A 25,843-nucleotide genomic window follows, 5' to 3' on the forward strand; every position below is an offset into this window, starting at 1 on the left:
AATTGATTTTTGCTACAATAAAGATATTTCTAGCATTAATGTACTTGCTTACCAATGGACCAACACTGTCAGTGAACATGAACATACTAAAAATAACTAAATATCACTTGGGAGCAAAATATTTTTTATTGTGCATCATTTCCAGTTGAGTTGTAATTTTTGTAAATTTATTCCAAAAGTGAAACATTTGAACTGTATTTAGGATGCATAAAATGCCTTATCTAGTCAAACAATATCAAATTGATCAAAAGCACCTAATGCATCAATTGAAAAAAAATCAGTTAAAAGCCTCTAGTTGAAATATAAACGTAATAATATATTAAGTAAACTAATTTTAGCTATTTGAAAATACTAACAGTAATGGTTTCTATTCAGTTATTAAACATTTGAAGCAAACATTTGAATAACTGATGGTTTTGCATGAGTACACTGCAGATTAACTCACACACTTTGAGTCTTTCCTGGAGCAATCAATAGTAGCCTGTATTCATTTTTTTATATAAATACATTTGATATAAATCTTTCTTTAGAGGAGAAAAATATACATATTTTTGTGGTTTTGTCACCTATTCCATTACAGGTGCTAAAGCCTTCCCTGTCCTCAGCTTCCTGCAGACCTGCGTCCAGATCCTTCATGTGTGTTCGGTCAGGCCCAGAACATGACTAAAGGAGTGCAGCAGGTCCAGTCCCAGATAAGCCTGTGTCATGGTGCAGACGACCCCCAGCCCGGCCAGAGCGATCAGCATCCACTGCATCTTTGCACTGAAGTACAGCGGCTCCAGTCTGCCAACGGACAGTAAGGGGTCAGCAGCACGACTGGGCAAACATGAACATAACTACAGTGCTGGATCACTCACCTGCCCTGAGCAGACTCCACATAGCCGTGGAAGTACAGATACCGTCCATAAAGGTACAGCAGCCCAAACATTACTGCCAATGCTAGAGAGCAAGAAAATCATCATGTCATTTTCTGTGTGAGCGTTTTTTTCATATCACTAAACCCAAGTAATTGCAATTGCGATGCTTGACTTAACCTAATATTGATCACCACCTTAATTTAGGCTTACATTTATTCCTTTAGGTCTGAATCGAGGTGTTTTTGAAGAACACAACAGCAACAGAACAGGCATAGTGTTTTGCATAAAACGTTTTCAAGGGATTTTTTGTTTACATGCAAATCAGAGGTGTGAGATGTCAGATGTGAGTTTTTTTTTTTTGCCATTTAATCTAGATAGACTAAATATAGCTAACCAAAGCAAGGCAGATATATTATTTATACAGTCCTCACGAGGGAAAGTTCCCCTTTGTACACGTCTCTGGTTTAGATGCTCGCTCAACACAGCCAAGCTATTTTGCTGCTCTACCAGTTTGACGTCTGTCAAGTGCCCAAAAACCACGATAAACCCATCCAAACAGACCAGAAGGAACATCTAGGCATTTTTATTCTTTCGAATGTAACATTCTAGATGCTCTCTTTTTCTGCAAATAAATCAAGTGTGTTTCTGTGCTTGCACCAGTAGCAGAATGTACAGTCAAACCAAAAATTATTCAGAGACCAGATATAATTTTTGATATTATTTTACTAGTGGGTGCAGGACACTATAGTTGTCCTGTGAGGATAACAAAATAAAGTGAACTGTATTATACCCAGAAATTCATCATACAGTGGACTACCAGTAAAATTGATACAAATGTGGGACCAAACATTATTCAGACACTTTGACCTGACCATGTTTGCCTGCGTCCCAGTGGGCATGCTATCCATTCTAAATTCTATTAGATAGTAATTTTCAATACTATTTAGGGCAGATAGGGTGGATAGTATGCTCGTTGGGACACAGGGTAAGGGCTTTTCTTTAATTGCTAATGCGATCTTTTTACACCACAGACTGAACAAAATGAAGCATTGCTTGGTAATTGGTTGACCTAAATTGGTATTATCTAATTGTGTTCTTACATTTAACAGCTGACAGATATTCAACCGAATTAATTACATACCTTTCTATCAAAGTTACCTGACATTATCAAGATTAATTTGTTTTGACACAGTTTAACTTGTCATAGCGTATTTTATTACCATTTTCTAGCGAATAAACTGATAATGTGAGAAATGTTGAGGCTGTCTGAATACATTTTGGTTTGACTGATATTTGTGAGCACATCAAGCTGCTTGACCGTGACTTATTAATACCACAAACTATAAAAGTGTGGTCTCTGCATTTTATTAAGATGAATTCATATGTTCTGTGAGCACAAAGTTGAACTGACATCAGTCTACCTGATAATTCTTTTTTTTTTCTTTCTTTCTTTTCCAGTTCAGGGAAACTCACCTTGACTGAAGAAAACTCCAGCCAGCCAAAGCGAGAAGACGAACAGGGGGAAATACTCGGAACAGTTTGCTCTGGTAAAGCAAGAATATGACAAATGAGACTAAACCTGTCGAGATCTACATTCCTCTCAGTTGACAGATGCCTGACTTACTGGGCTCGAAAGACCCTCTCAAACTCCGGAGGTCCGGTGGTGGCAGGCGGAGAGACCGAGTGCTTTCTCCGCGCGGAGATCACCTTCAGAGAGAAGTACGCTGACAGGACGGTAAACACACTTCCATCAGATCAGACGGATTGTGAAGGTAAAGAAATTACTAACACACATTGCAAAATATACTGTTCTTAATCTGGATGTTTGGTTTTTCATTAAAAATATATCCATCACCCCAGGGTGCGAATTACGCAGTGACCATCGGGGAGGGCAGAACACATTATGTATGTAATTACATAATGTGCCGATCAATTAATCAAATGAATCTCAAATTAACGAGATTAATTAATTAACATGTACATGTGCCGATTAAAGATAAAGTTATTATTAAAGATAATAGTTATCATTGTGTTAATTTAGAAAAAAAAAACCCACTGAATAGACATTACAAAAAGGTAGCTGAAATAAGTAGCTTTAGAAAGAAATATTTTAATTCAACATAAAAACATACAAATAGTGAAATATGAAATTATTTGAAAAAGAAACGATACTCTGACTATAAAACTAAATGCGCCAGTAGGTGGCGGAAAATCCCTGTCTTAAGTGAGTCATTCATTCAATCGATTCGTTCAAATGGCTGATTCATTCAGAAACGAAGCAAGTGACTGCCTTTATGAATGGTTCACTAAATCATCGATTCACTCGATTAATTTAAAAACGTGGATTCATTAATGAAACACCGCTGTGTGTTGAACAAAGACGCACAAGGGTTCTCCAAGGGCTTTATTTTCATTGGTAAAATTACTGACAATGTGTCTAAAATGTAATTATTCACACCTTTACCTTATCTTCATTTTTAGGTAAAAACTTTTATTTAACCTATTTTTGTATGATATTTTTATCTCCATTCTAGCACGAGCTATAACTTTAATGTAGGACACCAGCGCGTTTCATCATACAGTGCAATCTGTTTCTCTGAGCATATGAAAGTCAAAACTGACAAATATTGATTTGATTGACCATCTACAATCATGTGGTAATTACCTTGTTCCAGCAATCCCAAAACTGTGACGGCTGCTAACAGCACGACCTGCTCCAGCATCATGTCTGTGCACAGTGAGGTCCGACACTATCCTCTATTATCTGTTCATACCACACTCACAGGCAGCTCTTTTAATCACACTTATATTAGCATGGCTAGAGTGGGCGGGACATAGCTATAACCCGAATTACATCACTATTAGTGAGATTTGTCAGCACATATTGCTAGACATATTGCATATGAATGATGCATTCAACAAAAGTAAATGAGAAACAGCCCCATTTACCTTTGAAATAAATTAATGCTAGTTGTCTTAACAAAACTTCATTGAAAATCTGGTGTAACAACTAACTTTATAATTTCTGAAAAGATGCCTTTGCCCTCCTTTTATTCCACGGCTTTTTGATCATTACTTATTTTGTGCCAAGATGTTTTTTAAGCTGGGGTTATGTTTATTGGAATGTGTTTTCTGAAACTCATTACACGTCAAAACTTAGTTGCTAATGCACAAACCTTTCGAGACATGCATAAAACAATAAACATACACACACCAAACAAGACCGTTTCTAGAGAACTATATTTACACAATACTCTTGTTTTACAGAGAACAATAATAAAAAGTATAAAATACTTACAAAATTTTGCAACAATGTACATATAAAAATAAGATCTATCTTCTCCTGAACAATAAAAACTGCATACATACAAAATAATATATAAATATACATGAAATCCTGTCACAGAATCTCAGATGAAGAGAGAGAGTTCAGGTAATGCGGTTCGGACCGGCACCTGACCTGCCCTCAAATGTAACATCAGACACCAGAGGGAGAAAACAAACAGGAATATTAACCCTCTCACCAACACAGAAGCTCTGTGCTTTTCAGAAAAAAAGAGAAAAAAAAACAAACACAACTTAGTGTAGTGTAACATGAAAGTCTAATGACGCGATCTACTTTCACTGGAGCACTGTAGAGTTCATCAGTTCATCCTCCTCACTATTAGTCTTAGCTACACGCCTTCAAGCGGTCACGGCCTGAGTAAACAAACCATAAAGCATCTACTTCCTAAATTTAGTCAATGAGAAACTAACCAATGAACATAAACCATATGGAACTTAAATGATGACAACTTTAGTTTTGGTGAACTGTCACTTTACGCCGTTCCAAACTCACATGACCATCTTTAGTGGAAGATAAAAATGAAGAATGTTAATACACACAGGCTCCGTTTTCTGGATGGAGAAGAGGCTTCAGTACTCTGAATACACGGCTTTTGTGATGAGCAGCTTGTTACTATATGAATCAAATTGTTTGCCATTAAACAATCACTTTGGAATTTGGAATCATTTTTTGGAGTTTACAATGAAAATGATTTTAGAAGAGAATTCAGTCACTTTTGCATCAGAAGTGCTTTTGCTGTATTTTTCATTTATTTCAATGTATGGTATCCATAATCAGTGACTGACTCTCATTCAGATCTGACAGCAATTCAGATATAATGTGATTGGTTATCAAGGCACGTGATCCACGTTGACTGTTACATCAACATTCAACCTCCAACAGTAGAGCCATGCAAGTCGGCATCTCCCTATAAAAAGACCATCTCTGTTTTCTAGTGATCCTGTAGAATTGATTACCTAGTTCAGGTGTGTTTTATTTGGGTTGGGGCTAAACCCTGCTGGGAGCATCATGAAGCAAAGTCTTATGGATTTGGACCAACATGGTTAATAAATGATTCAAATATGTTCATTTGAGTTAACTATTGCGTTAGACCGTTTTACTGTAAATCACATGTTGTGCATCTTCAAGAGTGCAAATTTAAGGCCTGTGGAAGCGTCAAGACACTCCTGACATTGAACAGAGCCTCCTCGTGCCTACAGCAAACACATAGGCAGCACAACCGTATGATGGCTGAACACACGTTTCAGCGCACACTTGTCATAAGAAAATTCAGTGGTTTTACTGAGCCACAGGTTCAGTAGTAGAGCATTTCTCTCTTTGACATTTCCAGTCCAGAGAATACTTCAGTGACACAGGCTTCTGTGCTCTACTTGACCTCTATTATATACACCATATACATACTCAATAGAGAACACAGCAGATCTGACCGTGATATGAGCAGTTTCACCATCTCTGAAAACGTGATGTGGATGTACAAGTTTTCTCCTGTACCAAAGGCACTAGTATTGGCCTGTGGCCATCACTCATTGGTGACTAGCCAACAGCTCATCTAGATCATCCATCCACTCTTGTGTTGTCGGATTCTTTAACAGAGAGTCCACCAGGTCGGTCTCGGCAGAAAACCCGGACAAGCTGCTTCCTGATTGGGCACTGTAGCTAAACTGGAGCTGCTGATTGGCTGTCCTGTTGAGCTGATAGGCCTGACTGCACTGAAGTCCTGCGGTGCGGTTGGGTCCGGCCTGTGGCTGGCTGAAAGGTCCCAAGTCAGGCAGAACCTGTTGAGTTTGAGACTGCGCTTGCGGCTGCCCCTGCTGTTGGGCCATGCCTGGGTTATTGGTCCGTTGCTGGTTCATGCTAGGCATCATTTGTCCAGGATTCATACCTGCCAGGGTTCTACCAGCTGCACTATTTCCCATGCCTCCCTGGGGAAACGGGGTGTTGTTGGGAAGTTTGGACAATCTTGACTGCATCTGAAAGCCAGAGTTGGGGAAACCTGCTGGCATGCCTCCGTTAGCAGAGCCGGGCTGGAGTCCTGGATGCTGTTGGGGCTGCTGCTGCCATGACTGGGCCTGTGAGGGCAAGGCACCTTGAATATTGGTTGGCATGGAGCTGGGCATAGCAGAGCCCATGTTATTAGCCAAGGCGTTGGGCATGCTGTTGGGCATACGGGCCAGCTGCTGCTGCTGTTGTTGTTGTTTCAGCATAGCAGCATTGGGCTGGTTTTTCAAGTGTGCTTGTTGCTGAGCCGCTAGAACGTTCTGGCGGTAAGCGGCAGACATGGAGGACACTGACGGTCTCTGCTGGTTGGGGTGGGATGGATGCATGGGCATGTTGCCGTAGAGGACTTGTTGCACGTCGAGACCACAGGATGGGAGGTTCATGTCTGCTTGACTGGCAGCTGGAGCGGGACCAGTGCTTGGTCCAGTATTCTGGCCAACCCCCATTCCCATCATGCCTTGTGCCTGAGAGAACATCCGTTGCGTTCCAGGCGTGGGGCCACTCAGAGAGCTGACATTTCCTATTGGTTGAGATGCACCTAAAATAGAGTAGGGCACACAATCACAATTAGAACATGGCATAACTTGCCATTTAGAAAAATTTATTTATTTATTTTTTTTATATTTTCAGTGTTGACCAGTGAAATTAAAGTGAAATGGAAGAAGCCACCGATCTTTTCTTCAATATTGTAATGTACATCTGAGTGTAAAAGATTATGGGGCGGGACTTGGTTCTATATATATCAGCTGTTGATTGGATGTTAAGATGTGGGCGTGGCACGCAGCAGTGGAGGCAGATGAATATAAGCTTGCAATTACTAGGTCACAGCGAGACTAATAAAATGGATTTGGAAAATATATAGGGTGAATTTTCATTTAATGCAGATTTTAAGCAATACTCCTTAACCAAACCAGAAACATTCTACACTCAAGCATGTACACAAGATTTTTGATAAGTCAAGTCGCTTACTGCGTGCGGGCTTGTTTTTAAGACCAGGCTGCTTGCTTCTCTTGCAAGATCTGACAACACTGAAACAGCATTCTAAACTCATTTGCCACAATTTTATTTTACCAGCTCCACTTTGCAGGGAAAACTGCTCCGGTCATCATTTACTCAACCTCATTTTGTTCCAAACCCGTAAGACTTTTATTAATTTTTGAAATTCAAATTAAAATAATTTTAATGAAACCAGAGAGGTTACTGCCCGACAGTCCAAGCAAAACTTTGATCCAAAAAGGTCATAAAGGCGTCATGAAACAAATCTACATGAACCTTAGTGGTCTTGTGAAGAGATATGTTTGCCTAATATAAAGAACAGATTTAACTTCAGCTTTTATTTACATTTAAACAATGATCAACACATACATAGAGTGTACAGGTCAAACCTGTTCATGGCATCTTTATGATTTTTTTGTTTTTTTTTGGATCGTCCAAGTTTTGATTTGAATTAAAACATATTCATTTGATTATTCTTCAAAACACAGTCTCTTAGGTTTGGAACAACATGAGGGAATAAATGATGACAATTTTTAGGTGAACTACGCTTTTAAAAGTAGACTCACAGATGAACGATAGCTGCTGTATGTAACGGCACCACACACTAAACTTACTGTGTGCCTGTCATTCAAATGAGTCTATCAATAAACACACTTGCAAATCAGATGGGCTTACTTGTAACAAAAGGCTACTTGTGTTGACCTACAGAGCCAGGAAGCTTGTGTCATACTGAACTTTTCTCGTAATCAGAAAAACACAGGTCTCATTTACACCTGTTTAACATCTGACTCATGTGATCCAATCTCAAGTCAAGACCAAACCGCTTAATTATTCTTATTCCACTCTAATTTCTAGCATCCACCCATGTGTGTTCATCCTGTTGATGCAACATGTAACAAACAGCAGGAGTTAAAGGGGCCAAGTGATGATCAAGTAGAGAAAGGTGAATACCGGAGATGGTGTGCTCGCTTAAGCCGGAGGAGTGCTGCTGGGCCAGGCAGAGCGGCACACCGGTGAACTGAGAGACCTGTTGCTGCTGCTGGAATGGGTTTTGCTGGGCCTGCGGGTTCTGTTGGTCCTGGTACTGAGGCGGTGGACGGGTCAGATGCCTCTGCAGCTGCTGCTTCTCCTGAGTCAAATACACTTCAGTTAGTACTTCAAATACTACGATTGACGATGATATTAACAGACTTTTAGGAGAGGAACAACACTGTTGCCAAAGGTTTTATTATTCTTGTGAGGCTGCTGCTCCCTAGAGGTGGACTTTCAAAACAGGACGACCCAGAGAATTGATGTGTTAAGGCTAGATGGTATTCAGATTCGTCTACTGGGCATGCGCACATCTATATAGTGCCATTTTTGTCACACTGTACAACAATAATTACTGTTTTTGCATTATTGTAAGGGGTAGGTGTAGATGTTAAAGGGTTAGTTCACCCAAAAATGAAAATTGGCTTGTGTTTTACTCGCCCTCGAAGCATCCTAGGTGTATATGACTTTCTTCTTTCAGACGAATCCATTCGGAGTTATATTAAAAATTGTCCTGGCTATTCCAAGCTCTATCATTGCAGTCAGCAGGTGTTGCAGTTGAACAGTCCACAAGTCGTCAAATAAAGCTCGAGCATTCATAATAAAACGTGCCGCAGACGGCTCCGGGGGGTGAATAAAGGCCCCCTGTAGCGAATCCATGAGTTTTTGTAATAAAAATATCCACATTTCAAACGTAATAAACACGTTTCTCTCACTTCCGCTGACTGTCATACACTGAAGCAGTTCCGGCGGATGACGTAGCACGTCGGCGTTGCGTGATTAGTGACGAATGCGGAGAGAGAACAAAAACAAACGCCGGTCATGAATTAGAAGTACAAACCGATGAAGATTTGCAAAGAAAAATGTCAGAGGATTTCGATATAAGCCAAGAGGAGACTGGTTTTCCTTTGCTAAAGTAAGGAAACTTTGCTTCCTTTGCTCCTATTAAACAAACTCGCGAGACTAGCATATCTCAGAGGCGCGCGCGCTGCGCATACGTCATACGCCTTCCGCTGGAACGGATCCGTGTATGACATCGCGTATGATAATAAACATCAATCTGTGCTGTGGGATCATATTAATGATAACGGAAGTGAGAGAAAAGTGTTTATTACGTTGGAAATATGGATATTTTTCTTACAAAAATCAGAATACAAAATACAAAAATATAATTCGCTACAGGGGGCCCTTTCATCCCCCGGAGCCGTCTGCGGCACGTTTTATTATGAATGCGCGAGCTTTATTTGACGACTTGTGGACTGTTCAACTGCAACACCCACTGACTGCAATGATAGAGCTTGGAATAGCCAGGACAATTTTTAATATAACTCCGACTGGATTCGTCTGAAAGAAGACATATACACCTAGGATGCTTCGAGGGTAAGTAAAACACAAGCTAATTTTCATTTTTGGGTGAACTAACCCTTTAATAAAACACAATCTAACAGGTAGAAAATTAAATGTATGGTTCGCTTCCGGTTTTAGCTGTATCCCTTCTAGCCACAACTGAATTGATGGATGGAATTAACTTTAGCAGGAACTTGTAGACCAATTCGGTGTTTACAAACAGTGATGACGTTTTCCTTGTGGGCGGAGCCTATCTGGTGGCAGAAGCTGACAGTTTTCAAGTAGCAGTCTATGGAAGCCATGGAATAAAAGAAAATAGGTCAATTTGAGTTTATATTTTAAAATTCTGATTTTATTCTCGCAACTCCGAGATTATCTCACAGTTATGAAAAGGAAAAATAACTCTTCATTCTCTCTTTTCCCCTCGGCTCACAACCATGAGTTTATATTATTATATGGATTTGCCTTCCGATTCTGACATCCAAAGGCACAAAAATATTTTTTTTAAATTTAATTTTGCCTCCACTTGTCACCAGTGTTGTTCTGCCACCACTATGCACACGCAGCTGTAAGTGACGTCTACTCCAAACAGATCTATACACAAACACACAGTTTTGGCTCCCAAGTTTGGTTTAAATGAGCCACTTTTGAAGTAGTTGTAAAATATAATCACCATCTGCTGATAAAAACTGAATTCCATATTTGCAACCACAACTGTATCATTTGGTTAAAGAAATATTAATTATGATGATGATTATTATTAATAATAAATGTAATTGAACATTGCTGTCTTTAATCATGTTACTATTGCTGGCATATTATAGAAGCAAAAATAACAAGAATATTGGCCACGGCACCTGCTCGGCCATCATCTGTCTCTGGAGGAACTGCTTCTGCTGACTGATCAGCTGCATCTGCTGCTGCTGCTTCATGTAGGCCGCGTTACTGTGGCTCCCCGGGATGCTGTTGCTGCTCTGTTGTGGCGTCATAGTGTTACCCGGGCCGGGAACATGAGTGCTGGAGGGGTAAGACCCTGAATCCTGCAGAGACAGAGCGAGAAATGACTCTCATTAAACAATAAAAATGACGGAAGACAAAATATTTTTGATTTGACTTGAGTTGACTTGATTTTAGCTTATTGGCACATCTGTTTCACAGGGTATTTCATGGCAAACAAAGCCCATGTTTCACCGTCAAGTGAATCCCACAATATTGACATTTTGGTGCTTCTTCACCAATCAATAAATGTCCATGAGTTCATCTATGTCCAATACGACACCTTGTATACAAAACTTGGTCATGCCTAGATTTAATACATCTTGTTCCTACAACAGAATTTATTTTAAAAAGTTTGTTATTTGGATATTCTTCCCATTCCGCTTGCCATTTCTATATGTTTTTCTGATTTTACCGTTTTCCCGCCTCTTATAAGCTGTGGGGAATGAGAGGACCATGCATCCTTAATTTTATCATCAACTAGCAGTTTCTTTTTTCCTCTGTAACCAACTGTATATCAATTAATTACATTTCTACTTTCATTTATATGGATATACCTTACTAAATGCCTTACTGCAGTTGTAATAAACATCAATCTGTGCTGTGGGAAGTTTTACTCAAACATTATAGAAGAGCTGCCAATATTATCTTCGAGGTTAGCAGATGAGGAGCTACCACATGACACTTCAATGGTACTTGTGTTAACCTGCAGAGCCAGAAAGCTCGTCATACTGAACTTAGTTTTTTTGAGAAGAAAAACAGCTGTCTTTTTTTTTTTTTTTTGAGATACAGAATACGGGCCGAAACTGGGTCCAAATCACTTAATCACCTAAACTATATTTGGAGGTGACCAGGGGAGAGCAAGTGACTACATCCCATTTCTAGTGTAAACTAGGTCTTCACAGGACCAATAGGATCTGAAAACCCAAAGTCTGGATCCAGCTCTGATATTAGCAGCCTTGGGTCTTCAGTGCTTAAAGAGAGTCCTTTCTCAGGCTAACGAGAGATGACTCTTACATAAACACTACAAATTACAACTGATAAATTAACAACAAAAAAGTTGGCAAAAGTTCTGATGCTCAGAAATCCTAAGTTTAATCAAAATCACGTGACACTGAAGACTGTAGTAATGGCTGATGAAAATTCAGCTTTGCCAACACAGGAATAAGTTACATTTTAGAATATATTAAAATAGAAAGAAATTATTTTAAATTGTAATGATATTCGTACATCTGAACGATTGTGTATGTAGCTTATTTTGGCTTGTATGTAAACAGGTTAGCATGCAAACACATGACAGTGCATCAAGTGCAACTGAAGTCATCCACCTCAGGAATAAATTATATTTTTAAAGTATATTAAAATAGAAAAGTTATTTTCAATTGAAAATATTTCACAATATTACTGTTTTTACTGTATATTTGTCAAATAAATGCAGCCTTGAACATAAGAGATTAAAAAAAAAAAAAAAAAAAATCTTACTGATCCCAAACTTTGGCAAAATAAAAAATACGTATTATGCAATAACATTTATATTATAATAATATATACATTTCTTACATACAGTGGGCACGGAAAGTATTCAGACCCCCTTCAATTTTTCACTCTTTGTTATATTGCAGCCAGTAAATTATGATATATCCTTAATATAGCACTGCATTACAGAAAGAATCAGAATTTAGGTAGCAAATACTAATGGTCCTAAACACCTAAAATTAGGCTTTATTTTCTGTTTAGTATAATATCTTATTTCTTCCTTTTGATTTTGTGGTTAAGTATAACTAGGACACACTCTTGGCAGGTTTTGTGTGATTCCCCCTCCTACAGTATAATTAATGCAATCTACACCAGTTGAATGCTTCAAATCTCACTGCTTAGAAAAACTCCCATTTAAATTCACACACATCTCCTCTCTGATCTGACCTGATCGTGAGGCAAAAACCTTCTTCAGCACCTCTGGACTACAGACAGAGGCGAAGACAGTTTAAAAATATATCAGAGATGTCAGCGCTGGCAGGCACCCACCCTTTCACAACAAACACCCGGCACACTCTCGCACACACACTCAGAGCGAGTAGAGGTCAGCGACGACACTAAACGCTGTTAACTGAAGAGTGGGATGCAGACATTTTACAAAAGAGAGTTAACAATAGCAAGTCGATGAACTATGCAAGTAAAAGTTGATATCTAGCAAGAAAGTAAAAGCTAAATGGGTTAAAGGGCTATATTTGAACAGAAAGACGGTGTTAAAACGGGGGCTGATCCGAAAATACTCTGCGCAGGACGACGGCCAGCACGCATGAAAGACTGCTTTGTCGCCCCCTCCTCTCCTCTCTGGCTCTGTCTGTCCTTTTCTCTGTTGACTCGTCTCTGGCAGCCCATCCCAGCCCCCACCGCAGTGTGTGTGTGTGTGTGTGTGTGAGAGAGAGAGAGAATGGCTGTCTGCTCTCTGCTCCTTAGCAACCAGCTGCCTGACCCAGACAAACTTCAACCCCGGGGCGCATGAGGCCCACTGCCAGACACACACACACACACTCCGACGGAAAAAAACCCTCCAACTGGATAATATACTCAATATGATTTTATTTTATGTATTATATTAATTTGCTTCCGACTGTGAATGTTGCTATGATTTATTCATGACTGTTAGTCACCATTAAAAGAAATCTAAATTATATTGATTATTCTTATTTTATGGAATATTGCCTATTCATCCATCCACATAATTCTTTTAAAATTCATGTGCTCTCATAATTTTTTTATCAAAACCCCCTCCTCCTTGCAACATCTCCATAATAATAATAATAATAATAATAATAATAAAATAAAATGCAAACATGAAGACTTGTATTTGCATCTTTAAAGATCCACTTGCAGTTTCTTTTTTCTCTGTTTTCCACTGTACATATTTTGACATTACATTTTTACTTTTATTTATATGGATATGTCTTACCAAATGCCTTATTGCATAGTTGTGTGCTGAGGGTAGTTATATTCATTTTATTAAAAACACTTGAAAGAAACGCTCCCTGCTGCCAAGAATATCTTCAAGGTTAGCGGATGAGGAGTAAGTTATTCGGTTCCTATAAAGTTTTTTGAAGGTCTCTGACTGCTCTTGAAGTGGCTGTTAGATACAGTATATTCCCTTATTATAAAGTGGTGCTGATCACACTCTGTTTGGAAACGTCACGGATAGAGAAAAGAAAACTGTTTGTTTGATTGTCAAGCACATCACTGAACAACTACCTTGATTATTCTGAGATGGATTAATTACATTTTTAAACTTAAAATCTTGAAAATTAAAGCGAAAATTTCATTTCCAGAAGCTCTTTCCAGAATATTTTTTTTTACCCTGACAACAGACTGATAACATCATTGATAATTTCTTCCCCTTAGTCAACCTCATTTCCACTGCGGTGATGCAGAAATAATTTTTTTCATCACTGTTTGAAGATGACACTCGCTTTGATATTTATGTAACGCAATGACATTCAGACATTTTTGTGTGTCCAAATGCTTTGAGGCCGCTGTAGTCTGAAACCTAAAACACTAAAACCAGTCACTCCTAATACACTTCTCTACCACAGTCACAGTGACATTCTTATGAACTGGTTTGTTTTAACACGCATATATACTCCATTTGATAGCATGACACATGCGGACTAGAACGTTTCATATGTCTTGTGCTATTTCTTTCCAGAATTTGAGTGATAAAAATGTCTGTTCTCTTTTGAACTTCCATAGTATGGAAAAAAAACAAAAAACACTGGAATTTAATTGGGAACAGAAACTTACTTGGTTACTTACGTAACCTTGGTTCCCTGAGATACGGGAACGAGTACTGCGTCGCTAGATGCTTATGGGAAAAACTCCTTTTTCTCAGAGGACTGAAGACTTTTACAATCACGCAGTGTAACTGCACGGCCATTGGTTCGTGCAGTATTTGAAAGACGAACCAATGGCTCGGCAGCGGAGCTGCACGACCCTATGGTGACGAAGCCCGCCAGAATGGGTGGGGCCATCTGGCTATACAAGCGGGCATTTCACCATAGGATCTCAGGTAAATTCGACTGAAGCGACGACACAGAGTCGTGCAGCATCACAGCACGGCAAGAAACGCAGTACTCGTTCCGTATCTCAGGGAACCGAAGTTACGTAAGTAACCGAATATGTTCCCTTTCTATACTTCACTCATACTGCGTCGCTAGACGCTTAGGGGGAACCAATACAATCCCACCGTGCCATGAAAGAGGAATGACTGACACAAACTGGCCTTGAGCAAAAAAGGCTCAGAGGGACCAATTATAAGCAGGGCGATTATAATGCCCAGTCTTGGATAATCATTCCAACGGTTTCGTACAGCCTCAGTACCACTGAAAGGGCCAATAGCGTACCTGAAAAATTTGACTGCCTTAGGCAGGTGCGTATCCATTTAAGCAGATAGAATCCGAGCCTGCAAGGCCGGAACCTCCAAGCTATAGAACCTGGTGAAAGTGGACTGTGAGGCCCAGCCGGCCGCCTCACAAATGTCTGCTATGGACACACCGCTAGACCATGCCCAGGACGAGGCCACACCCCGAGTGGAATGGGCTCTGACTCTTACGGGGCTCTGAAGACCCAGGGAGGAGTATGCTAGCGCGATAGCGTCAACTAACCATCGAAAAATCCTTTGCTTTGTGACCGGGGACCCTTTGGTGCGGTCTCCAAAGCATAAGAAAAGTTGTTCCGACCGCCTGAACGGGGCGGAACGCTCAATGTAAATTCTCAGCGCCCTAACCGGGCAGAGACTTTGGAGTCGTTAGGTCCAAACTCAAGACAGGCAGGACTTACCGAGAGAGCCTGCAAGTCACCTATTCGTTTAACCGATGCTAAAGCCAGTAGCAGAGCGGTTTTTAACGACAGGGTTTTAAAGTCCGCAGACTGTAGTGGCTCAAAGGGGGAGCCCTTGAGGGCTCTCAGGACCGTGGGCAGGTCCCACGCAGGGACCGTGGGGGACCGGGGCGGATTGAGCCTCCAGGATCCTCTCAAGAAACGGACAACTAAGTTGTTCCGGCCCACAGACTGTCCGGCTATAGGAGCATGAAAAGCTGCTATAGCTGCCACATAGACCTTGAGCGTGGAAGGGGAGTGTCCCTTGTCCAACAGCTCTTGTAGGTAGGACAATATCACTGATATTTCACATGAAACTGGGTCTTTGGAACTGGGCGGAAAGACAGAGCACTTGAGGGCATAGAGACGTCTCGTAGAAGGGGCTCTAGCCTGTGAGATAGTATTCAATATGCTCTCAGGGCGATCTACTGATTCCCATCGAGAGCCTAGAGGTGCAGAGCCCACAGCTCGGGCTGGGGGTGCCAAATCATCCTGTTCGCCTGAGAGAGGAGGTCCTGCCGCAGGAGAATGGGCCACGGGGCTGCTGTTAGCAGCTGAAACAGCTCTGAAACCCAAAGCTGGTTCCTCCAGAGCGGGGCCACCAGAAGGACCCTGTGTCTGTGTTCCCTGACTCGTCTCATTACCTGAGGGATCAGAACGATCGGGGGAAAAGCATACAGGAGGAAGTAGGTCCAATCGTGGGCCAACGCGTCCTCGCTATTCGAAAAATAAGCTGGGCAATGAGAGTTGTCTTTTGAGGCAAAGAGGTCAACCTCTGCCCTGCCAAAGATCTCCCAGATTCTCTGAACCGTTTTGGGGTGGAGCATCCACTTTTCTGAGGGGATGTTGCTCCGAGATAGCATGTCTGCTCCTCGGTTCAATATGCCAGGCACATGTGCTGCCCTCAATGAACGCAAGTTGAGATGTGCCCACTCCAAGAGGCGTTTTACCATCTCGATAAGGCGTTTCGAGCTGAGCCTGCCCTGGTAATTTATATAGGACACCACTGTCATGATGTCTGAGCAGACTAGTACGTGGTGTCCCTTCAGGTCCGGCAAGAAGGTCTGAAGGGCTCGACATACTGACATCTCGAGGCAGTTGATGTGTAGACGGCCTTCTGCAGCCGACCAGGAGCCGAAGGTCGGCCTGCCTTCGCACAGAGCTCCCCAACCCGTGTTGGATGCATCGGTCGAGACAACCTTCCTTCTGTGAATCAAACCCATAGTCACGCCCTGCTTGAACCACTGAGGGTTTTTCCAAGGGGCCAGAGCTGTTACACAGGCCTGGCTTACCCTGATATGAATGCGTCCGTGACGCCACGCATGGGGCAGAATTTGAGGTTTCAGCCAGTACTGAAGGGGTCTCATGCGGAGCAGACCCAGCTGTAGTACCGGTGATGCAGAGGCCATGAGGCCCAGCATCTTTTGAAACTACTTGAGAGGGCAAAAGTCTCCGATTTTGAAAGATGCCGCGTGCTGTTGTATGGCCAGTGCATGTTCTGGCACGACTACAGCCCTCATGTGGGCGGAGTCAAAAAATGCTCCCAGGAACGAAGTTCGTTGGCTGGGAGACAGAGAGCTCTTGGCAAAATTGACCCTGAGTCCCAGGCACTCTAAGTGGCTGAGAAGGAGGGATCTGTGGGATATTAGCTCGGCCTCTGACTGGGCTAAGATGAGCCAGTCGTCGAGGTAATTCAGAATGAGGACTCCCATCTGCCTCAGAGGGGAGAGAGCCACATCCATGCACTTCGTAAAAGTGCAGGGAGCTAGGCACAGTCCGAAGGGGAGGACCGTGTATTGATATGCCACTCCCTTGAAGGCGAATCTCAAGAATCGTCTGTGATGGGGGGCTACCTGGATGTGAAAATAAGCATCTTTCAGATCCAGAGAAAAGAACCAATCCCCTGGGCGTATTTGCAAGAGGATCTGATTCAGGGTAGTCATTCTGAATGGCCGTTTCATGAGGGCACGGTTCAGGTGTCGGAGATCGAGGACGGGCCGGAGGCCGCCATCCTTTTTGGGGACGAGGAAGTAATGGATGTAGAAGCCTTACTCGCTCTGAGCTGGCGGAACCGTCTCTACGGCTCCTTTTGCCAGTAAATGATTTACCTCGGATTGCAAGATGTGAGCGTCCTTGCTCTGCACTGAGGTGGAGACCTCGCCGCAGAACCGTGGGGGTCTTCGAGCGAAATTTCATCCCCAGAACCCAGTCTGACACTCCGGGCATGGCCTGCCAGGCCTCGGCCCGTGTGGTGTAGGTGTTGGATTAGTTCGGGTGGTGAGTCGCCACTCGTGATAACTGGAAGAGGAAATTTGCTCTCTTTTTGAAAATGTTTTTTATTTTTCTCGCTATAACAGCGGCTGTTTGTGAGAGTGCTTTTGGAACGGGCCCCATATTCACAACAGTTCTTATAACAAACATACTGCCACTGACACCCGGAACCGAACGGGGTGCTTGAGGGCACATCAGAGGGCATTTTGGGGGTGGTCCGGCTCTGGCGAGATTTTGCTCCCTCCTCTTCCTGCCCAGCAGATCAGGACAACGCTTGAGGTGCAGGATCCAACGTCAGACTGGGCCGGGGTCCTTGGCGCTTTGGAAATGGGTAGCGTCTGGCCGAGCGGGAGCGCTGTCGGGCTCAGGCTTCGGAGTAGGCTGAGTGGGCGGCGGCGCAGGTTTCGCTGGCTGCTGTGCTGGTGCAGGTCTGGGGTGGCTGGTGGCCGTTGCATAGCTGGAGCGCTTAGGCAGGAAGTGCCGCATTGCCTGGGACGACTTCTGTGCCGCTGTAAAACGCTCTGCAAACCCCTCGACGGCGAGTCCAAACAGCCCCGTAGGGGAGACTGGAGAGTCGAGGAAGGGGACCTTGTCAGCCTCCTTAATTTCAGTGAGGTTTAGCCATAAGTGGCGTTCCAATACCACTAGGCTGGCCATTGACCTCCCGATGGCCTGTGCTGTAGCCTTCATGGCTCGCAAAGCCAGGTCTGTTGCACTGTGCAGTTCCTTGAAGGCTGCAGGGTCGGGTCCGGACTCGTCCGTGCCTTGGAGGAGTTTGGCCTGAAAGACCGGAGCACAGCCATGGAGTGCAGAGCTGAGGTCGCCTGCCCGGCGGAGGAGTATGCTCGTCCAGCGAGGGCAGACTTCGTTCTGCAGGGCTTGGAGGGGTGAGTAACCTTCGCTTTCCATCCAATGGCAGTGGGTGGGCAGAGGTGCGCAGCCACTGACTCATCAAGAGGTGGTAGTTTTTTATAACCTCGTTCCTCTGCGCCATCCACTGAGGAGAGCGCAGCAGATGAGAATGTGCGAAGGCGAGCCGAGTAGGGAGCACGCCATAACTTCGTGAGGTCATCGTGGACCTCCGGGAAGAACGGGGAGGCTCGCTGACGAGGGGCCTGGCGGCGCCCTGGCAGGAACCATTCGTCCAGACGGCTACGAGAGGGCTCCTCCGGCGTAGACCACTCCAGTCCCAGCTCTTCGACTGCTTTAGAGAGGACACGGAAAAGTTCGGCGTCCATCCCTGGCTTGGCGTCGCTGGGATCGGCAGACGGCAGAGGGGCAGGGTCAGTAGTAGAGCCCGACAGCTCCTCCGCGTCAGACGCTATTAGAGACATGCTGTCATCTAATAGCTAGTCCTCCATTACACCGAACGAGACCATGTCGCTCGCATGCGCCAAGAGACGCTGGTCTGAGTGTTCAAAGAGGACGGGAGAAGCCCCTCTGCTTGGCGAGGGCGAGGCACGCGGGATCTGGGCCAGCGTGAGCTCGCTCATAGCCGAACGCTCAGTACCCCTGCGCCGCTGTTTTTTCTCCACAGGTCCCTGGGAGGAAGAAAATGGGAGGGCGCGAGGGGTGGAGTCGCTCTCTGAAAAGAAAGCGATCCGAGCGCGTAGAGAGGCGAGACTCATGTTCACGTAATGTGAACACTCCATCTCGGTCAGAGCGGCTTCTGCATGGGGCTTGCCCAGACAGGAAACGCACTCTGAGTGGCCGTCGTCAGTGTGCAGTGCAGTCCTGCACGAGCAGCAATGATGGCGCGGCATTTGAAACAATGCCGCTGCTCTTTTAGAATGGAAATTTGCTTTTTTAGGCTTTTAGCACGAGCTGGTGTCTGCGCCGAACGCTGAAAGAGGCTTGTAGAGTGGGCTGGAACAGCAGAGAGGCGCAGCAGAGAAAGCAGCTTCTGTCCACAGCGAGGCGTGCCAACGGCGAGCGCTTCAAGTCCCGCAGATCAGCGAAGAGAAGATCGTCGTCGCTGAAGGAGAATTAATCTGAGATCCTATGGCGAAATGCCCGCTTATATAGCCAGATGGCCCCGCCCATTCTGGCAGGCTTCGTCGCCATAGGATCATGCAACTCCGCTGCCGAGCCATTGATTCATCTTTCAAATACTGCACGAACCAATGGCCGTGCAGTTACACTGCGTGATTGTAAAAGTCTTCAGTCCTCGAAGAAAAAGGAGTTTTTCCCATAAGCGTCTAGCGATGCAGTACGAGTGAAGTATCGAAAGGGAACTGTTTGGTTTAACACATTATTCAAATTATCATGTTTTGTCTTTAGCAGAAGAATGAAATTCATATAGGTTTGGATCAACCTGAGGGCGAGTAAATTACAATTTTCATTTTTGGGTGAACTGTCCTTTTAAGGTTCTCGAGACAGTAACATATTGGTTCTTAAGACAATATTTAGTTACAAATATAGATTAGTTTTGAAGTACTTCATAAAAACGAATTTTAAAAAAATTACATTTTTATTTTATATGATAAATACACTGAAGTTATTAAAGTCTGTATAAACGTGCTTGAAATATTGTTTTATCAAAATTATCAAAAATTTGAATTTGGAATATTATGGAATATTGGATTATTATAACTCCCTCTCCATTTGGAAACATTTAATGTTCAAAAAAATAAATTTCTGTCATTTACACACCTTTCTGTTGTTCCAAACATGTAAGACTTTGGGTAATCTTTGAAACACAAATTACTATATTGTAGTGAAACTAAAAGTTAAGTTAAAGTTAAAAGTCCAGATAACCAAAACTTAAGACCCAAAACAGTCATAAAGGCAATGTAAAGCAAATCCAAATGAATCAAGGAGTTAAAAAAAAAAAAAACACACACGCAAAGAACACATCAGATATGGTAAACGGAGACTCAAACGTGATGCATGAGAACCAATAAGGTTTGCTGCAGCTCGTAACGCATGCTAAAGCTTAACTGTTCACCATATGTGATGTGCTGTATGAATGTGTGTTTGTGTGAATAAAAGTCTAAATTAAAATCGGTTCATCAAATATGCACCCATACATAAAATCTGTGCTTCGAAGATTAACCAAAGTCTTATTGATTTGGAAAAACATGAGGCGGAGTAAATGACCATTTTTGGGTCAACTAAACCCCTCGTTAGCAACTAGTGTTGTCAAAAGCACTGACTTCGGTACCAGTCGGTACTGAAATTTTAAAAACGTCCATTTCCCGCTAACAGTCGGTACTTTTGACAACACTATGAGCAACAGATGTGATGACTGCAGTGAGAAGGTGGTCTTACCGGAGCATGCTGGTGGTGCGCTGGTCTGAAGTTCATGCTGGTCGGCCTCTGCTTCGCCATCTGCTGATGTCGCATCAGGTTCAGGATGGCCTGGTTCTGTTTGTTCTGGTTCTGTGTGGCCTGAGGGCCCCTGGGTGCACCAGGCGCTCCAGCCTCATAATGGGACAGGGGCTTAGTGTTACTGTAGTCCAGCATGGCAGCCTGGGCTCCTGGGTTGGGTGGGTGGCTGAGGGGCCCCGTGGGCACGGCTGGGTGACTTAACATGTTGCCGTGTCCACCGGGCTGCATGTAGCCGGCTGGAGCACCTGCTTTGGGAGAACCCTTGTTGGGCATGAGCAGGGTCTTGGGGTTGGGGAAGTCTTGCGGGTACAAAGAAGGGCTGGTGGACTTCTCAAGGCCAAAGGTTCCGCCCATTTGACTTTGGGTGGGAGCATTTTGGGGCCAAGACGTTGAGTGGTTGGGCTGCTGGTGGAATTTCGCCGCTTGCTGTTGCTGTGGCTTTTGTTGTTGAGGCGGCTTCTGAACCACATGCTGCTGCAATATCGCCCTCTGCTGCTCGCGTGCCGCTAACTGCTGCAGTTGCTGCGCGGGGGACAGGTCTTTGGGTGGGGCGGGCAGCAGGTGATTTGGGAGTGGTCTGGTGGGCTGCTGCTGCACGGGCAGGGCCGGCGATGTGGGGGAGTTGGTGTGAAGCGGAGGCCCAGATGAGGTGGGTCTCACCTGAGGTGAACCGTTGCAAGAGTCCTGATCGAAGGCGGAGGGAGCCGTAGCGGGAGAAAATTCAGTCTTCACGCTGACCAGATCTGGCGGCAGCAAGCTCTGAGCTGCACCGGCGCACGGGAGCTCGGGGTCCTTGCGATCTCCAAAACTGTCACTGAAGAGCTCCTGGATGTCCTCATAGGGTACAGAGCGGTTGAACTCCTCCATGATCTCACTCCAGTCCTGATCGTTGAGGTTGAGGTCAGGGAAGAGGCTGTTGTTTCCATTCGCACCTCCACCAGGCAGTATGCAGGGCAAGATATCGTCTACCGGCTCTTGCTTCATTTCTTTCAGGCGGAAATCGGACTCTGAGCCACGTAATGCACCGCTATCAGTTAGACCGGACCCGTTGTGCTCTGCACCGACCGCTCTGTGGTTCCCATTGGCCATCATGGCTTCGGTACTCACGTTATGTTTGGAGTCCATAGGTGAGAGAGGAGGCACTGTGCCATTCGAGACCCCATTAAGACCTCCCAATGCATCCTCAACACAGGCTTTTTTATTGGGCGGGTAGCCATCGGTGAAACCATTGACCTGGTCACGGCCTAGAGGTGAACCAGCATTCTCCAACTTCCTCTTGACAGTCTCCTGTAACTGCACATAGAAAATACAACAAATTAATATTTAACAAGCAGTTCATTTAGGTTTTTACTTCATATTTGTTACAAAGTTGTAAAACGTGCCATGCGAACTTGATAAAACTTAAAACATGTCCATGAACTTTAATCAACATCCAGGTTTTTTATTAATTACATGGATTCGTAAGTTATGATGGGAATCACAGGTGCTGTGACTAATTATAAATCACCTTTTGTCATTAAAATGACCCTGCAGTGTGACAATTGTTTTTATATATACAATATACAAGTATATACAAGAATTTTATGTCAGTTACCCTCAAGATAAGCTTTTCTTTCCATTTTCAAGAGTCACAACTACATGTAACATTTATGTTTGCCAGCAAAGATGTTGGTCCCATTTTATTTTCACTAAATAATTATACACTAGACAATGTAGATCAAATTTTAGATAAACAGCTGAAAATAAGTACCGAGTACAACAATGATGTTGATATGCTGTGGGCTGGTATATTATTCATGACTCATATGTGCATTATGAGAATTAGCTCAAGAAACTCCCACTCTCATGTTCAGAAATCCTGAACACACTTTTTGAATTGCATACCCTATTAAATAAATCAACATCAGGTTGTTAAAAGATGTGTAATACGTGTTACTAAAAGGACAAACATCGTGGACTAATAATGCAGTTTTTCTACATACATTAATGATAATTATGAACTCGTTTTACAACAATTCACTTTAATAGGCAGACTTTTAGGAATGAATCATGCACTTAAAACTGAAGGGCCACTGCTCTCCCATCACAAACATTTAGGCCTGCATATGGTGTGCTGTATGACTTTTAAGATCAGCTTATGCACTGCATGCAGTTGTTAATACACACTAAATAAATTCACACATTATTATTTAGTAACTGTAAATTCTTAGAAAACTTATAGTAAATGTGTCTACTCTTGAGTTGTGACCGGCTAAAGAGTATGCGTCTTTGTCATCAGTTTCTGAGCATTTCTACACATTATTCATGAGAAGGAACTTTATCCAATCAAGGCACTGTATTATGCATGTGATATTTTATATTTTTTAATATTACAACATGTCATTTAAATGTTTCAGCTGCACTGATTCAACTTTATCATCTTGTTGTTCAGAGACATACGTGTGAAACGTGTGCATTTCTTCAGTGCAGTAGGTGCTCTAAACATATGGCATAGTGTTTGCAAACATTCCATTGCATCTTTTTCAAATAAAATATGACAATGACAATAAATGTCAATATGGCGATAAATAGAAGACAATGTAGTAAACCGAAAACTCAAAGAAGAATGAAAAGTAAACATGCTTTTATTCTTCCTGCTTTACAAGTCATTTGCTCAGAGACTGTAATGCTTGTAAATGCGACGAAGATATGAAATATATTTCAAATGTTCTTCCTTATATTTCATACACACCAATAACTCTCATGCTCATGCAATGATATTTCTTAAGAACGGTTTAACAAAACCTATTTGTTTTTTTTCATGTGAAAACGCTCTGAAGTTTTGTCATAGGGCAACATTTTTAAAATACAGCAAAGTGCTTACTCTTATTTTTTATAATGAGTGTGTTGTAGTTCTGTGTTTTATTGGTTGTTTTCTCCTCTCCTCCTTCCCTCTACACTCCCACTTTTCCACAGCATTACAGGCCCATTTCTTGAGTCTTCAAATTTGAGGTGTGAACGACCAGTGCTAAAATGGGGGATTCACGACACTTTAACAAATTTAAATGTGATTGTTTACTTGCGCCACCCAATTTAAAACTATAGTATTAACCACAAATTTATGGCTACTGTGTGCAAACAAATACCATGTCACAGGAACTGAAACTCCCCTTCTTTTTTTTTTTTGACATAATCTGAGATTTGGAGGGCTGGTGCATGATGGGAAGCCAAAATATTGATTTCAAAGTGTGTGGCGTTTAATAGGAACAAAATGAGGTTTGAAAACAGAAAATGATGTGCAGTTTTTGACCCATCTTTCTGAACAGACTTGAGCCACTGTGTGCCGACATACGGTCTGGCTGTGAGTGAAGTGAACTCCCCCTCCCAACAGCAGCAGCACACTGCAGAGTTTCTGAACCTGAAAAACTGGTCTGTATGTATCAGTTAGTCACTTTTCTGAGACGACCTCGCTTGGGCGGCACACCCACGAAAACGTCCTTTCTTTCAAACATGCTAAAACTCTTCCCAAAGCAATTTTTTTTTACTGACGTACGCCTCTTAATCTCTTGCACTCTTACTTTCCCTCCATCTTTGTGCCTCCCCCGCAGGCTTGAGCCACATGAGTCTAATTACCATGTGTATGAACGTGTATCCCACAACAAAAGAGTCAGCGCACGGACCGCGGAGGGGTGCGGGAGTGTGCCAAATTCCTGCCCATGCACAGCTCATGCTCAGCTCACCTTTGAAGCACTGCCTGCTACAATGGACAACCCCCGACCGCACGGGGCCCAAGGGCAGAGAGTGCCGTTTGAGTGCAGCGATCAATATTAGAGCAAAGACTCGGGTCACTACACTCAGTTTTGTGGTTACAGCTACTTCACAAACAAGGGGCAAAGTCCAACAAATGCTTAACGTCATTTAGTGAAGTTAGTAATTAGTACTTTAATGGTCGAGAGCAGCCAAAAATCTGTACGTGCAATTCAAACCAGCTGTTCATTTATTAGTGCTTTTTGCCAAGACAAAGCAGTACTAACCCCAAGCACTAAACTTCAGTATGTAACTGTGGTACACACTATGGATTCACCAAAATGAAAATTCTTGGCTGAGAACAAAGTCAAACAAAATGAAACACTGGGCTGAAGACCGAAGGCCGAATACGTTTTTTTGCGGTTTCCCCCCCATGTTTTGTTTTTCACCATTGCATAAATGAAATAGCCAAAATTAGCTTTTTACTGTTAAATTACAAAACAACAATTTACAATTATTTACTTAACACTCAGCATTAGGGCTGGGCGATTTTTCCGATTTTATCGATTAATTCGAATTTAATGTTTTGCCATGATTTTATTTTTTAGAAATTGAGGAATCGCGATTTTGAATAGAAATCTTACCAAACATTAGAATTAGACACTTTGGGAATATGCCAGTGATAACAGTGAAGAGAAAAGAACGATCCGACCACATGTCGGCGCACGTGATTAACCGCTCACGTGTGACACGCTCACATCACTAGGCGCCATTCACACAGAATGCGCTTGTGTTGACAAAGATGCGACATGGGCAGTGGAATAGAAAAAACATGCAAGAATATGGGAGTGAACTTCTTTTAACTTGAGCACCACGTTTTTAGAATGCCGTTTCATGCATGAGACGCTGCAATTGATGCGAGTGCAACAGTCAAACACGGCTATGTTCACATAGAAAAAATAATGGAAAAGCAGCACAAGCGAATAAAAAACCTGAAACTACTGTATGTCTGATATTTCATGTTTGCATCATGGTGACAGGCTGAAAGCTGCTGTTGTTTTTATACAACATTTATAGA

General features: G+C 42.9%; 2 protein-coding genes across 3 annotated transcripts in view; both read right to left on the reverse strand.

Annotated features, from left to right (window-relative positions):
- Positions 1-293: 293 nt before the first annotated feature.
- Positions 294-3,617, reverse strand: LOC107660445 (leukotriene C4 synthase-like). Its single transcript, XM_016449749.1, has 5 exons — positions 3,523-3,617; positions 2,482-2,581; positions 2,331-2,401; positions 858-939; positions 294-783 (listed from the first exon to the last, which is right to left on the reverse strand). The coding sequence occupies exons 1-5, from the start codon at positions 3,581-3,583 to the stop codon at positions 633-635; spliced, it is 465 nt and encodes a 154-aa protein (XP_016305235.1). The 5' UTR covers positions 3,584-3,617; the 3' UTR covers positions 294-632.
- A 347-nt stretch (positions 3,618-3,964) lies between these two features.
- LOC107660440 (mastermind-like transcriptional coactivator 1) overlaps positions 3,965-25,843 on the reverse strand; it is a 32,571-nt gene continuing 10,692 nt past the window's right edge. For both annotated transcript variants that reach the window (XM_016449743.1, XM_016449742.1), the window contains 4 exons: positions 20,980-22,332; positions 10,431-10,613; positions 8,149-8,326; positions 3,965-6,739 (listed from right to left, as the gene is read on the reverse strand). In XM_016449743.1, coding sequence (XP_016305229.1) covers positions 5,727-6,739; positions 8,149-8,326; positions 10,431-10,613; positions 20,980-22,332 — 2,727 coding nt within the window. In that variant the 3' untranslated portion in view covers positions 3,965-5,726. The remainder of the gene's footprint in view (positions 6,740-8,148; positions 8,327-10,430; positions 10,614-20,979; positions 22,333-25,843) is intronic.

The sequence above is a fragment of the Sinocyclocheilus anshuiensis genome, unplaced genomic scaffold (genome assembly GCF_001515605.1).
Source record: "Sinocyclocheilus anshuiensis isolate Anshui unplaced genomic scaffold, SAMN03320099.WGS_v1.1 scaffold1763, whole genome shotgun sequence".
Classification (NCBI taxonomy): domain Eukaryota; kingdom Metazoa; phylum Chordata; class Actinopteri; order Cypriniformes; family Cyprinidae; genus Sinocyclocheilus; species Sinocyclocheilus anshuiensis.

Excerpts from the sequence above, each read along its gene's own strand:
- LOC107660445 (XM_016449749.1), bottom strand. The coding sequence starts at position 3,583 with ATGATGCTGGAGCAGGTCGTGCTGTTAGCAGCCGTCACAGTTTTGGGA. Across the intron at positions 2,582-3,522 it reads TTTGGGATTGCTGGAACAAG|CGTACTTCTCTCTGAAGGTG; the intron begins GTAATTACCACA and ends CCGTCCTGTCAG. Across the intron at positions 940-2,330 it reads TGGAGTTTTCTTCAGTCAAG|CATTGGCAGTAATGTTTGGG; the intron begins GTGAGTTTCCCT and ends CTTGCTCTCTAG.